Here is a 12,629-nt window from a genome sequence, read left to right as displayed (position 1 = left end):
TGCTCTTCTCACCAGGGCGTGAGGCTCCTCATCGATGTGCTCAAAGGCGTGGGGCTATTGATCTCATTGCAATAAGGTCGCTGCTCTTGGACCAAACGATTTCAGCAAACCTCTTGCGTGAGTATCGAATATAAGGCGCTACAGACAACTCATCAGCTTGTATTTCTTTTCTGCTCCTCGGGAGATACCAACCTCAACTTCACTACAACTACAAGTTTCAATGATGCTTTTGCTCAGTCTCCAACTCCCGTTCCCAAATTTCGTCAATAACATCACCTCTGCCTTTCACACACTTCCACTGCCCCATTCCGTACTCCTTTGGAGCAACTCGGCAACCTCTACCACCTCCACCCACAATCAAGTTCCCAGGTCTATACTTCTCGTCCCGTTCCATTCGTCGTATCACGCTTCCATGAATCCTTACTTTGTCGGGAACGTCTCGCACTTCTCCCCTCGGCAGTGGCCATCTGATCGGGTTCCAACTGCCGTCTGGCCCAAGATCTAGTCTCCGAAATGGGAGATACTCCATCACCCGCCACATGAAGACGCTGGCACGATGCATGCCACATTTAAAGTCAAGTGAGTCGTGTATTTTGGCTTCATGTGCCGTCTGCATCATCACGTCGAACGCTAAGGCCGTGCAGGTGTGCGTTGATGTGTCCGAAATTGCCGCGTGTTCTGTCGCGGAAGCGGTGGGTGATGCAGGCTGAAAATCCATAGGGGGGGAAGGCGCATCGACATGAATCTCCGGGACTGCGATCGCTTCGTTCGGCATGGTGGACGACGACTGCCTTGCAGTTCGCCTGTCTGCTCCGGCTACTGATTCAACACAACCCAGATACTCGAGCTGGTCGAGATCAAATGTCAACCCCGCTCGCATGGCTTCTCTCACCATCCACACGAGGGGTATGTGACTGGCATTCTTGTAGCCAGGTTTGGCGTCCCATCCTCCGCCGATGTCGCCATGCCCCCCAGAGAACCACACTTCATCAACATTTTGGTCGGCTTCGTCGTCATCCGAGTCGTAAGTGAGGTCTTCCATGGGTGGTTTGGAGTTGATGGATGAGGCATCATGATCCGTATACGCGTTGCCTGTTCGATCAGTTGCCCGAGATCTAGACCTGGAGCGACTACGGAACGGAGCCGGATGGTCTGCGTCTTCCTCTTGTAGATGTACTCGACGCCTACCGCGGTCTTCTTTCGCCACGGCGTCGTCAGGTGCAAGTGTTGAACGCCGACCTGGACGATACTTTTCTTGGAACTCCTGCACTTTATCGTTGAGGGGGTGGTGGTGTTCCATCAACCGCTCAGCTGCAGTTCTCCTCCGAGACTTCTTAGGCTCTTGGTAAATGAGATCCTGGCGGAATTTGGCGCGTCTTTCATCAATACTGACAGCATGTCTGATGACTTTCGCAGAACTCCTTGCAGTGTATGGGAACTTGCTGCGCTGCATCCAAGCCGTTTCAAACCGCGGCACGCTGTTCACGGTGTCGAACAACCCCAAGAAGCGGATCCGTCGTATCGGTCGCGAGAATGTTTCCCTGAAGCCTTTGAGAAACTGGTACATCTTCTCTCTGTCTTCTTTACCTTCCGGTGTTGAGTTCGTTCTTCTGCATTGCCATTGGGAGAATGAGCTCCACGCGAAAGCGACCATTTCCTCGTTGCCATGGGCAAGAAGACCGACAAAGTCCAACATCTCAGCTAGGAACCTAGCAACATAGGCACCTCGAGAGAAGCCGAACATGTATATATCGTCTCCTGGCGAGTAGTATCTCATTAAGAATCTGTATCCGCCTACAACGTGCTGGTCGAATGACGAGCCGACTGCAGAGTCCTTGGCCATCTGGTACCAAGACCTGCATTTGGCCCTGACACCGTTGTGCGTCAGGTTGTCTGACACAACATATGTCCCTATGCCGGCTGTAGTGATACGTAATCTTAGTGACATGAAGCGTATATGCAGAAGTGGCGGCACTCACGCTGATAGTAGTGATCTAGAAACACTGTCAGCCTCGTCATCCCAAAGACGATTGCATGCCGAAAGTCTTACATTGATCATCCGCATTGCTGTCGAGCATGCGGAAAATTTTGAGAATATTGCTGTCGCTGTCATCTCCACGAAACTTGTTACCGGTACCATCGAAGCATAGGATCAGCTTTCTACGGCCACCGCTGTGCTGAACTCCTTTGCAGGTTCCATTGACACAGTGGCCACTCGTGTTTGGTTGATGTCGGCTGTTTCTTGAGGGACTGCGCAAGTAGGTCTGCATTTTGAAATAGAAAAAGACGCAAGGTCAAAGAAGGCTATGTTTGAAATGCCGGGTTGGTGTTGAATCAAAGTCCGCCTCGGTGCTGACGAACATGAAATGTCATATAAAATCATCTAGGTATGCCACAGCAACCTTGGTACGACGGCTAACATTGAGGCACTCTGCAGCCCGTTACGTATTGATTGAAGGGCAATGTTTACCCAGGAACCCTGTCTGTTTCTGACTAGTGACCATCGTCAAAGTGCAAGCGGATGATTCGGACCTGATCTGCGTCACCAAGCCGAATTTGAACACTGTTTCACTCACACGGCTAGACAGTATGCCGAATTAGTAGATTGGGTTGGCAGTTTAGAAGCCCTACACATGTCAAAACCTCGCAAGTCGGCGAATCAACAAAAAAGAAATTACAACCAACCACATCCGGTACCGGCCACAGTCTCCAGGGTCACCCAGCTTCCGCCTCATGAGATTAGCTTGAGACAGGTCTAACATTCGCGCTGAAAAGAGAAAAGATAAGAACGAAGTACGACAAGCTCGCACTAGGTAGCACCCGAGGCGTGCCAAGGGGGTTCTTGGAGTAGAGGGAGACATAGCCAATTTCCATGTATGGATAGAAAGGGAGAGATGTTTCGAGTCCTCGAGACATGACACCAGAAACGGCAGGTGAAATCACGAATAACACCCTTATTTCGGACGCGGTTGTTCCGAGACCTGCTCATGCCCCGTTGTCCAGTTGCACATACCTACTTACGGATACAAGCTGCTAAATCCCTGAGAAAACATGTGGGTATGCGATAAGGCGCGAGACATGAGTGCGCCAAGTCTCATATATTACTCTGGCATCCCGTGGAAGACAATCCACTCGGATTACCTTGGTGCTAGTAAGGATAGGATGGACTTAACATGACGCATAAGAACTATTGCCTGATCTGCAAATGAGCGAGTCCTGAGACATAGCTGATCGTTGGTAAACTCTTCCTAGGTTCATTTCCCCATCTGTGTTGTATGCCAAGGAACTCAACCTACGTACCGACAGCAAGCACGCCACTAAACATACCTACCAATTCGTTCAATGATGCTCCCTCGAAGAAGCAAATAATTCCAATTGATTACATACCAGCAAGGTTTGAAGTCACGATATTTGTTGCACAGCATATACGATAATACGGACACCATACACGGCTGGTTGTGTACATGTGAAACGTTCTTAAGTGCCATGCGAGTTGCAGTGACCCGGGCAGCTACTATTGGGTATCGATGCACCATCATCCTCTGAAAATGTGAGAGTGATGTCTGATCCGAATCATCGTGGACGTTGTATAACATCACAACCGGTGAGTTTCTCCACCCCGCTTTCGTTGAAGGATTGCCCACGTAGCGGCACAGCGGTTCCCGAAGGCGCGTCTCACGATACTAAACTAGTGCATCGGAAAATGCCGCAAGCGAATGGGCTGCAGCGGTCAGGTCGATCAATCTTTCTAATGCTGAGTACATCTATGTATTTAAGTCCCACAAACGGAGCGTTTCCGGACGGTTGCAGCTGCTTATTTGACTGATCTATCGTAGGTGTCACGCTACCAGCCCGGGGCCGCTCAAGTGGAACATAGTCTTAGACATGATCTGAGACTGTTCAAGACGATCGCAAGGTATCTATCACACCTGGTTGGTATTTGTGCTCATGATTCACTCTCCACCATCACAGTGCTGAGAAAGTAGACAATGCCAATTGGCTCGAGCAATGGATGAAAAATGGCAGTGTACGCACTGCCTAGGTACTAGTTGAAACGAAAGGTATAATAATTGGGTGTGGTTTCCTTGGTCTCCTTACGAGAAGATCTCCCTGCTTTGGTTTACCTTTCCCCACTGAAAGCTCTTCATTATCGACCGCAAAATGAAGACCTACAGAAACGAGAGCAATTCAAGTGCCGGCGCCGATAAACACAATCCAACCACGACTGATACTAGCATGAAGAGCCCTCACCCTGGCCCAAGTCGAGCAGACCCCCGGTATGGTTCACACGATGTCAAGAAAAAGGGATTCTCAGATATACGCCAGGCGTCCAAGCGACCACTGCCTACCCAAAATGGCGACGGGACCTACCCTTCAGAACTTGCTCGGCCAACAAAGATCCAGAATCTGAAGGCCCTACAGGCCGCAGGTTTGTGAAAATCCTGGCCATCGACGTAAAGTTTGAGCAGATGCTGACGGCTAGAAAAGATCTCAAGACACTTGTTCAGATCATCAAATCCAAGATCAAGAGGGAGAAGATCCAAGATGACAAGACCATGATCATGGAACGGACAATTCAGATTGTCGCCAAGCTCCCACACAACTCTCGCCTACGAGAGAAACTGACAAACACTTTCATTGAAGAACTCTGGGGGTCACTTGACCATCCTCCAATGCTTTACATGGGCGATGAGTACAAATACCGTCAGGCTGATGGATCTTACAACGTTAGTCGACGAGCACTGAACTCCTATTCACGCGATCTAACAGAAAAATCATAGAATCTGATGCTTCCGAGGCTAGGAGCTGCCGGAGGGCCATATGCCAGATCTGTCAAGCCTCGTATCGTCACCCTGGGCGCTATGCCGGATCCTGGCTTGATCTTCGATGCCGTGATGGGGCGCACTAGCTACAAGAAACACCCTAACAATGTTTCGAGTATTCTTTGGTATTGGGCAACCATTATCATTCATGGTGAGTAGACTTTACTCGCTGTATCTCTGACGATGTAAGTGTTCTGACGAGTGGTAGACCTCTTCTGGACGGATTTCAAAGACATAACGAAGTCCAAAACGTCCGCATACCTTGACCTCTCGCCATTGTATGGAAGCAATCAGGAGATGCAAAATTCAATCAGAACATTCAAGGATGGCAAGCTCAAAGCTGATAGCTTCGCTGACAAGCGTCTCATCGGAATGCCACCGGGAGTCTGTGTCATCTTGATCATGTTCAACCGATTCCACAACCATGTGGCGGACAATTTAGCTGCCATCAACGAGGGAGGAAGATTCACACCACCAAGCAAAAGTCTCAACGACGAGCAGACCGCTGCGGCTTTGAAGAAGTACGACGAAGACTTGTTCCAGACTGCGAGACTTGTGACATCTGGCCTCTACATCAACATCACATTGGTCGACTACGTACGGAACATTGTGAATTTGAACCGTACCAACACGACCTGGACACTCGACCCCCGACAAGAGGCCGGTATCGATGCCGGCACACCCGATGGAGCGGAGGCAGGCACTGGAAACGTCAACTCCGCTGAGTTCAACCTTTGTTACCGATGGCATTCGTGCATCTCAGATAAGGATGACAAGTGGATCCAGAAGTTCTACGGCAAGCTCCTAGGCAACAAGGGCCAGATGTCCCCTCAAGAGATGGCCTGCGTTTTTGGGCAATTCGAGAAGTCTATCCCGGATGACCCTGGTCTGCGTACTTTCGCAGATTACGAAAGGGGCGAGGACGGGAAGTTCGACGATGACGATCTTGTAGACTGCATCAGCTCTGCGATTGAAGACTGTGCTGGAGCATTTGGAGCTCGAAACGTCCCTCAGGTCATGCGACCTGTTGAGATTATGGGAATCTTGCAAGGACGCAAGTGGAACGTCGCTGGTCTGAACGAGTTCCGCAAGCACTTTGGCCTCAAGCCCCACGAACGTTTCGAAGACATCAATTCGGACCCAGCTGTCGCAGATCAACTCAGGAATCTCTATCAACACCCAGACTACGTTGAGCTGTACCCTGGCCTCGTCGCCGAGGAGGCAAAGACGCCCCTGACACCTGGCGTTGGCATTGCTCCCACATACACCATCTCTCGCGTCGTTCTTTCGGACGCTGTCTGTCTGGTCCGCGGTGACAGGTACTACACCACGGATTACAACCCCCGAAATTTGACTCAATGGGGTTACAACGAGGTTGAATATGACTTGGACGTCAACCATGGTTGTGTTTTCTATAAGCTGTTTCTCAGGGCTTTCCCCAATCATTTCAAGGGCAATTCTGTTTATGCTCATTATCCCATGGTCATCCCACCGGAAAACCACCAAATTCTCACGGACCTGGGAAGAGTCAACCAGTTTGATTTTGAGCGCCCCAAACCCATTCCCACAAGGACCAATATCACATCGTTTAGCGGTGTCAAGTACGTCTTGGACAGCCAGAGTCGGTTCAAGGTGACATGGGATGAGGGGCTGTCCTTCTTGATGGGCAAGGGTGGAAGCCGCTTCATGTTTTCCGGAGATACTGATTTCCACACTGGGCAGAAGAAGTGCATGAGTGCTCAGCTCTATCAAGACGACTCGAGTTCTCATGTCAAGAGATTCTATGCCGAGATGACGGAACAACTACTTCGCGAGAAGTCATACAAGCTTGCCGGTCAAACACATGTCGACATCATCCGGGACGTTGGCAATATCGCCCACGTTCACTTCGCCGCCAGAGTGTTCAATCTCCCTCTGAAGACACGCAAGAATCCCAAAGGTGTCTTTACTGAGCAGGAGATGTATCAGATCTTGACGGTGATCTTTGTTTGCATCTTCTTTGACATCGACCCAGCCAAGTCTTTTCCTCTTCGCCAAGCCGCGAAGGAGGCAGCGCAGTCGCTGGGCAAGCTGATTGAGACGAATGTCAAGATCACTACAAAGACTGGACTTCGTGGGATCTTCACTGGCTCGGCAGACAAGCAAGACCCGCTCGCATTGTACGGAACCAACATGATCAAGGGCCTCGACAAGGCCGGTCTCAGCACTCATGATATTGCTTGGAGCCAGATTCTGCCTACATCAGGAGCGATGGTGCCAAATCAAGCTCAAGTCGTACGTGGTCCATTGGTGAACTCTTCATCCTATTGTGCTAATCCCTACTTAGTTCGCTCAAGCGGTTGATTACTATCTCTCGCCCCCAGGGTCGAAATACCTCGATCAAATCCATGCCGTTGCCAAGGCACCCCCTACCAAAGAGTCTGATGCTGTGTTGCTTGGCTACGCTATGGAGGGCATACGACTTGCTGGCACGTTTGGTTCCTACCGTGAGGCGGTCCAAGACGATGTTATCGTGGAGGATGGTGGCCGAGAAGTGTCTGTGAGAAGGGGAGACAAGATATTTGTCAGTTTCGTGAGTATTCGTACCGCCCATCGCGACTTGTACTTCTCCTCTGATATGATTTGCAGGTGTCTGCCGCCAAGGACGCGAACCACTTCCCTCAGCCAGACGAGGTCAACCCGCAGAGGCCAATTGACTCTTACATACATGAAAGCCTTGGCCCTCACTCCTGCCTGGGCCGTGATGCAAGCCATGTTGCTCTTACAGAGATGTTCAGAGCACTCTTCCGGAAGACGAATGTCAGACGCGTGCCGGGGCCCCAGGGACTTTTAAAGAAGGTGCCAAGACCTGGTGGCTTCTTTGTGTACTTGAAGGAGGATTGGGGTCAGATTTGGCCGTTCCCAGTTACCATGAAGGTGATGTGGGACGATGAATGAGCTGCGTGATCTACAGTAGTACAGATTACGACTCTACGGAGTACTCTACCGATACTATAGATCTGTGCTCATAATATGACTCGGCAATGGATAGCTTGCCGACCGTGGAGAAAGGACTCGAGCTTTCCAATCAGGTTTCTCTTTACACGAATCGGTCAGCAATATTGAATTTTTGATGAATGGAATAGATTCCCCATTGCTGTGAAAAATCGGGCAGCTTCAGCTGAGGCCGACCCTTTTCGGAGAGTATCCGTGGACCAGCGTCACAAGTATCGGCATATCCACCTTGCATCCCTGCAGAGCCCTGGGAATTGAAGGGGGATTGGCGAGCCGCGAAGGCCAGTTGTTAGTGGCATTCCCTGTTTCGCAAGCACGCAAGACAAAGATGGAATCGTCAGTGGCAGAGTGGGCACATCATCCCTTAACGGCGCCGCCGCGGTGAGCAGGCGGTCAAATACATTTTTGGCAAGCTTATCAGAGTCATCATGGAACTCAGGTGCACCTATCAGAAGGTGTCGTTATGTAATTCGTGAACAAGTATCGCCCTGATCTGTCTGCATGCGATTATACTTGAAGGGAGGAGAGCGTCTGCCCAGCGCTGAGACAACTGCCGCGCGGCTTTGAACTAGTTTTGAACTTTTGAGTGAAGCTTCACAATATCCCGCCTTCCAATTCGGTACCGAATTCTGTCAGTGTTATCTTGCCATGCCTGGCGAGGAGGTGTAGGAGGTGCAGATCCATCGCAATGCACGCAACGCGTGGTCGTTCTGCGCGAGTTCGTGCGGATAGAGATAGAACTTCAACTTCTAAGACATTTCACGGAAGCCAAGACTTCAGATTTGCCAGGGACCAGATTAGATCATTGGGCCAGGGAGCTGGAAATCCCAGTTTCTGGATGTATCCGTTCGAGGCACCCAGCACATCCGCCTGGAGGGGTCAACAGTGAGGGGCCGTGAGGGGCCGACGCACGCAGCACGTAGCATCGGAAATTAAGGAGACACAAATGCGGTGGCCCCAGCGTGCCTGGCGGTTGACAGGTTTAACAATCTTGGAATAAACTTGGGATGCCGGAGGTAGGTACTACGTAAGTGTTTTCCCCTCCATATCCCCCTTTCTGCTATCATCTCTTTGTAACGACCGCAGCCCAATTGGATAAGAGGAGTCGAGGACTGCTTTTGGGTCATTTTTGGACCTCGGACGACGGAACCTCCACTTGCGGCCCTGATGTTGGCCAGTGATGTTTGGCAGCGTTTATTAACTTCGGACGGCGTTCGCTTTTTTTCTGTTTCGCATAACCAAACAACCCTGCCGTTTTAATATATCTGGGGTACAGCAACCAACCGCGACATCCACTCAAGCGCGTGGACCATCGAAGACGTTAGAGGAGTGAAAAAAAGCAGACTGGAACAGTCTAGACGCCCCTAGCTGGGCGAGGTTCAGCCTCGCAGACCCATGTTCATCCCAGGGGGCCATGTGTTGCAATCGCATCGCCCAGCCTGTCATGTCGTAGAAGGCACTTAACCCCGGGCCGTAGCACCGGCACTGCTTGCCTAGCTCGGCCGGGTCTGGATCGTGCTCCGGGATGGCCCTCCGAGCGGACGCCACCCGACGAACCTCGCTCTTCTATCCGAATGACTCGTTTTACTATTGAACATTCCCCTATTCGCTGAAGGGCGTTGATGGCGGTGGCTCATCTTTCCATCGTCAGGCCATGATACCAAGCTACATCACTATATCCACGCTGCCGGGTCTCGACAATTCCCACAATCTTGGTGCGGATCTACAACATCAGATGCATTTTGCTGACCCCCCCTCCGAATGGGGCTTGAAACTGGGGGTAGCCATGGCACCTCGAAGCCGTCTGTCCCGATTTGGGTCTTGCGTAGCCATGGCTCGTCGCTAAAGACAAGACATATAATGGTTGGCACACCTCCTCTGGCATTGTCCACCTACTTTTGGCTCTTCTCTCCAACAACTTCATTTCTGTTCCCATTTGCGCTGGTTGCTGTTCCACTTTCTTTTGCCCATCTGCGACGGGTGTACACTCTCTTTGACACTCTCGTGTTCCATTCCTTTCTCACCACACGCATTTTCCGCATACCAACGTCAAATTTACACATTCACTTCTAGGCCCTCAATCCGCACAATCATTCACCATGTTCAAGTCCCTTCTCACCACGGGACTGTTGGCTGCGGCTGCCGTAGCCCAGCAGACAACCTCGTATGTCGACTCCGCAACTGGCATTACCTTCCAGAGATATACCGAAACGTCTGGATTCTCGTTCGGTGTCGCCCTGCCTTCGACTGTTGGCAAGGACTTCATCGGCCAAATCTCTGCTCCCATCACCGCAGGATGGGCCTCCGTCTCCCTGGGTGGTCCCATGACCAACAAGCTTCTTGTTGTTGCATGGCCCAACGGAGAATCTATCCAAACTTCCATCCGCAAGGCGTCAGGATACTCGAACCCTGACGTTGTGACCGACTCCGGCATCACTCTCAAGCCTATTGAGTCTGGCACCTCCATCAACGCCACTGCCTTCACTTACACCTTTGTCTGCGAGGGCTGCATTACCGGTGACACAACCACCTTCACCGGCACATCTGATACCACCACCTTTGGCTGGGCTTACTCGACCACTGCCCTCTCCGACACCACCAGCGCTTCTGTCGCTCTCAACTACCACGGGGCCGGATTCGGTCTCTTCGGCGCAAACCTCGCCGATGCCAAGTCCGCCGATTACGCCACTTGGGCCGCGAAGGCTTCCGATGCTGTCACCACTCCCGGCACTGGCAACGGAACCTCCCCGTCCGTCCCCGCCAACATTACCACCACGATCTCCAACACGACCTACGATTACATCGTCGCCGGTGGTGGTGCTGCCGGTCTTATTGTTGCCGAGCGTCTGGCCGAGTCTGGCAAGAGCGTCCTTCTCCTTGAGCGCGGAGGAGCTTCTTTGGCGTCAAGCGGTGGCAAGGCTACTGTTGACTGGAACAGCACTGTCACCCAGTACGACGTCCCTGCTATGGGTTACTACCTCTCGACCGCCAAGGAGACCAACGAGTACTGTACGGACACGGCTTCCCAGGCTGGCTGCATTCTCGGCGGCTCTACCATGGTCAACGCCATGATGTGGGTTAAGCCTCCCGCGCATGACTTCGACGACAAGTGGCCCGCGGGCTGGAAGTGGAGCAGCGTCGAAGAGTCTGCCAACAAGCTCTACGAGCGAACTCCGGGAACTATTCTCGCCAGCAAGGACGGAAAGCGTTATGACCAGGGCGCCTACGATGTCATGTCCCAGTGGCTGGCCGGCAACGGCTTTAGCGAGGTCGACGCTCTCGCCGAGCCTGACAAGAAGGAGGCAGTCTTCACCCACCCTCCTTGGTTGATCGAGAACGGTATGCGCGGCGGTCCCGTCCGTGACTACCTGCCCCTCGCCCAGGCTTTGCCCAACTTCAAGTTGCAGCTTAACGCCAAGGTCATCCGTGCCATCCGCAACGGTACCACCATCTCTGGTGTCGAGATTGAGACCGCTACCAACGTTCGCCAGATCATCAACCTGAAGTCCGGCGGCGCCGCCATCCTCGCTGCTGGTGCTCTCTCTTCCCCTCGTATCCTGTTCAACAGCGGTATCGGCCCCAAGGAGCAGATCCAGACTGTTCAGAACGGAACTGCCCAGGTCACTCTCCCTGCCGAGGCCCAATGGATCGACCTGCCCGTTGGCCAGAACCTCAAGGACCACCCCATCTTCACCGTCAACTTCAAGACGAAGTCCACTCTCAACTCTCTGGCCAGCACCGCCTTCACCGCCCCTAGCCAGACCGACATCGACGAGTTCGCGCAGGAATCTGGACTTCTCAGCCAGGCTGGACAGCGCCTGAACTTCTGGACTAGTGTCGAGGGCTCTGATGGCGGCAAGAGGTACGTCCAGGGCACTGTCAACTCCCCCGCCAACGACACCATCCGCGTCAAGGTCTACCTTACCCACGGTCTCACCTCCGTTGGCGCTCTCGGCATCTCTGCCGACGGCTCTACCAAGCTCACCACCGAACCCTACCTTACTACCACTGAGGACAAGGAGGCTATCACCAGCTTCATGAACCAGCTTATCCAGTACGCTTCCAAGTCCAACAGCACCCTGACTCTGTCAGGCAACGTCACCGCCGAGAGCCTCATTTCCGAGTACATCACCGGTAGCCACTTTGTCGGCAGCGCTGTCATGGGTTCCACCAACGACGGAAACAGTGTTGTTGATACAAAGACCAAGGTCTGGGGCACTGACAACCTGTATGTCGTCGATGCCTCCATTCACCCTGACTTGCCTACCGGCAACACCCAGGCCATTGTCATGGTCGCTGCCGAGCATGCTGCTGCCCAGATCCTTGGAGGAGCTGGAAGCGCAACCAACTCTGGCTCTGAGTCTAGCTCTGGCTCTGGTTCCAGCTCTGGTTCGACTGGTTGCAAGCGTTCTGTCAAGCGCCTCGAACGCCTTCAGCGTTTCCGTCGTGCTCACCACAGCTTCTAAATATGTGGATATGCTCTTTTATGTGTATACTTCTAAGTGTGGACACCTGCCATTTGTATATAAAAGTAAATAGTACCAAGACTTGATTTCAGCAAAACCCTCTTCCTATTGTTGACTCATTTTCCGATTTGCATGCCTACATCATGTGACGAGATCCAAAGACCATGTGTGGCTGCGGGCGTATGAGTCTCGTTAAGTACGAGTGATGCTTGAGACCAAACCTAGTGTCAGAGCCCTCCCGGACAGGGGCTAGTTAGAGGTAGTAAGGAGTCCAAGCAACAAAGGAGTAGCTCAGATATATATATACAGCGCAGGGAGTACACGTCGAGGGAGGAGCAGATTTCAG

General features: G+C 52.1%; 3 protein-coding genes across 3 annotated transcripts; 2 read left to right on the top strand and 1 right to left on the bottom strand.

Moving 5' to 3' along the window:
- Positions 1-217: 217 nt before the first annotated feature.
- On the bottom strand, positions 218-2,270 carry BDP81DRAFT_328722 (uncharacterized protein; the record flags this gene model as incomplete). Its single annotated transcript, XM_060585241.1, has 2 exons — positions 218-1,920; positions 2,051-2,270. 2 exons carry the CDS (start codon positions 2,268-2,270, stop codon positions 218-220), a joined length of 1,923 nt encoding a protein of 640 aa, XP_060441039.1.
- Positions 2,271-4,236: 1,966 nt separating this feature from the next.
- Positions 4,237-7,760, top strand: BDP81DRAFT_483799 (linoleate diol synthase; the record flags this gene model as incomplete). Its single annotated transcript, XM_060595078.1, has 6 exons — positions 4,237-4,429; positions 4,489-4,727; positions 4,782-4,974; positions 5,032-7,097; positions 7,150-7,395; positions 7,452-7,760. The coding sequence occupies 6 exons, from the start codon at positions 4,237-4,239 to the stop codon at positions 7,758-7,760; spliced, it is 3,246 nt and encodes a 1,081-aa protein (XP_060441038.1).
- A 1,969-nt stretch (positions 7,761-9,729) lies between these two features.
- Positions 9,730-12,434, top strand: BDP81DRAFT_436036 (GMC oxidoreductase). The gene has a single exon (XM_060591095.1). It carries the CDS (start codon positions 9,917-9,919, stop codon positions 12,281-12,283), a length of 2,367 nt encoding a protein of 788 aa, XP_060441037.1. The 5' UTR covers positions 9,730-9,916; the 3' UTR covers positions 12,284-12,434.
- The last annotated feature ends 195 nt before the right edge of the window (positions 12,435-12,629 follow it).

This window comes from Colletotrichum phormii (assembly GCF_030913505.1).
Source record: "Colletotrichum phormii strain CBS 102054 chromosome Unknown BDP81scaffold_21, whole genome shotgun sequence".
NCBI lineage: Eukaryota > Fungi > Ascomycota > Sordariomycetes > Glomerellales > Glomerellaceae > Colletotrichum > Colletotrichum phormii.
This window is presented reverse-complemented; position numbering and strand designations above follow the sequence as displayed.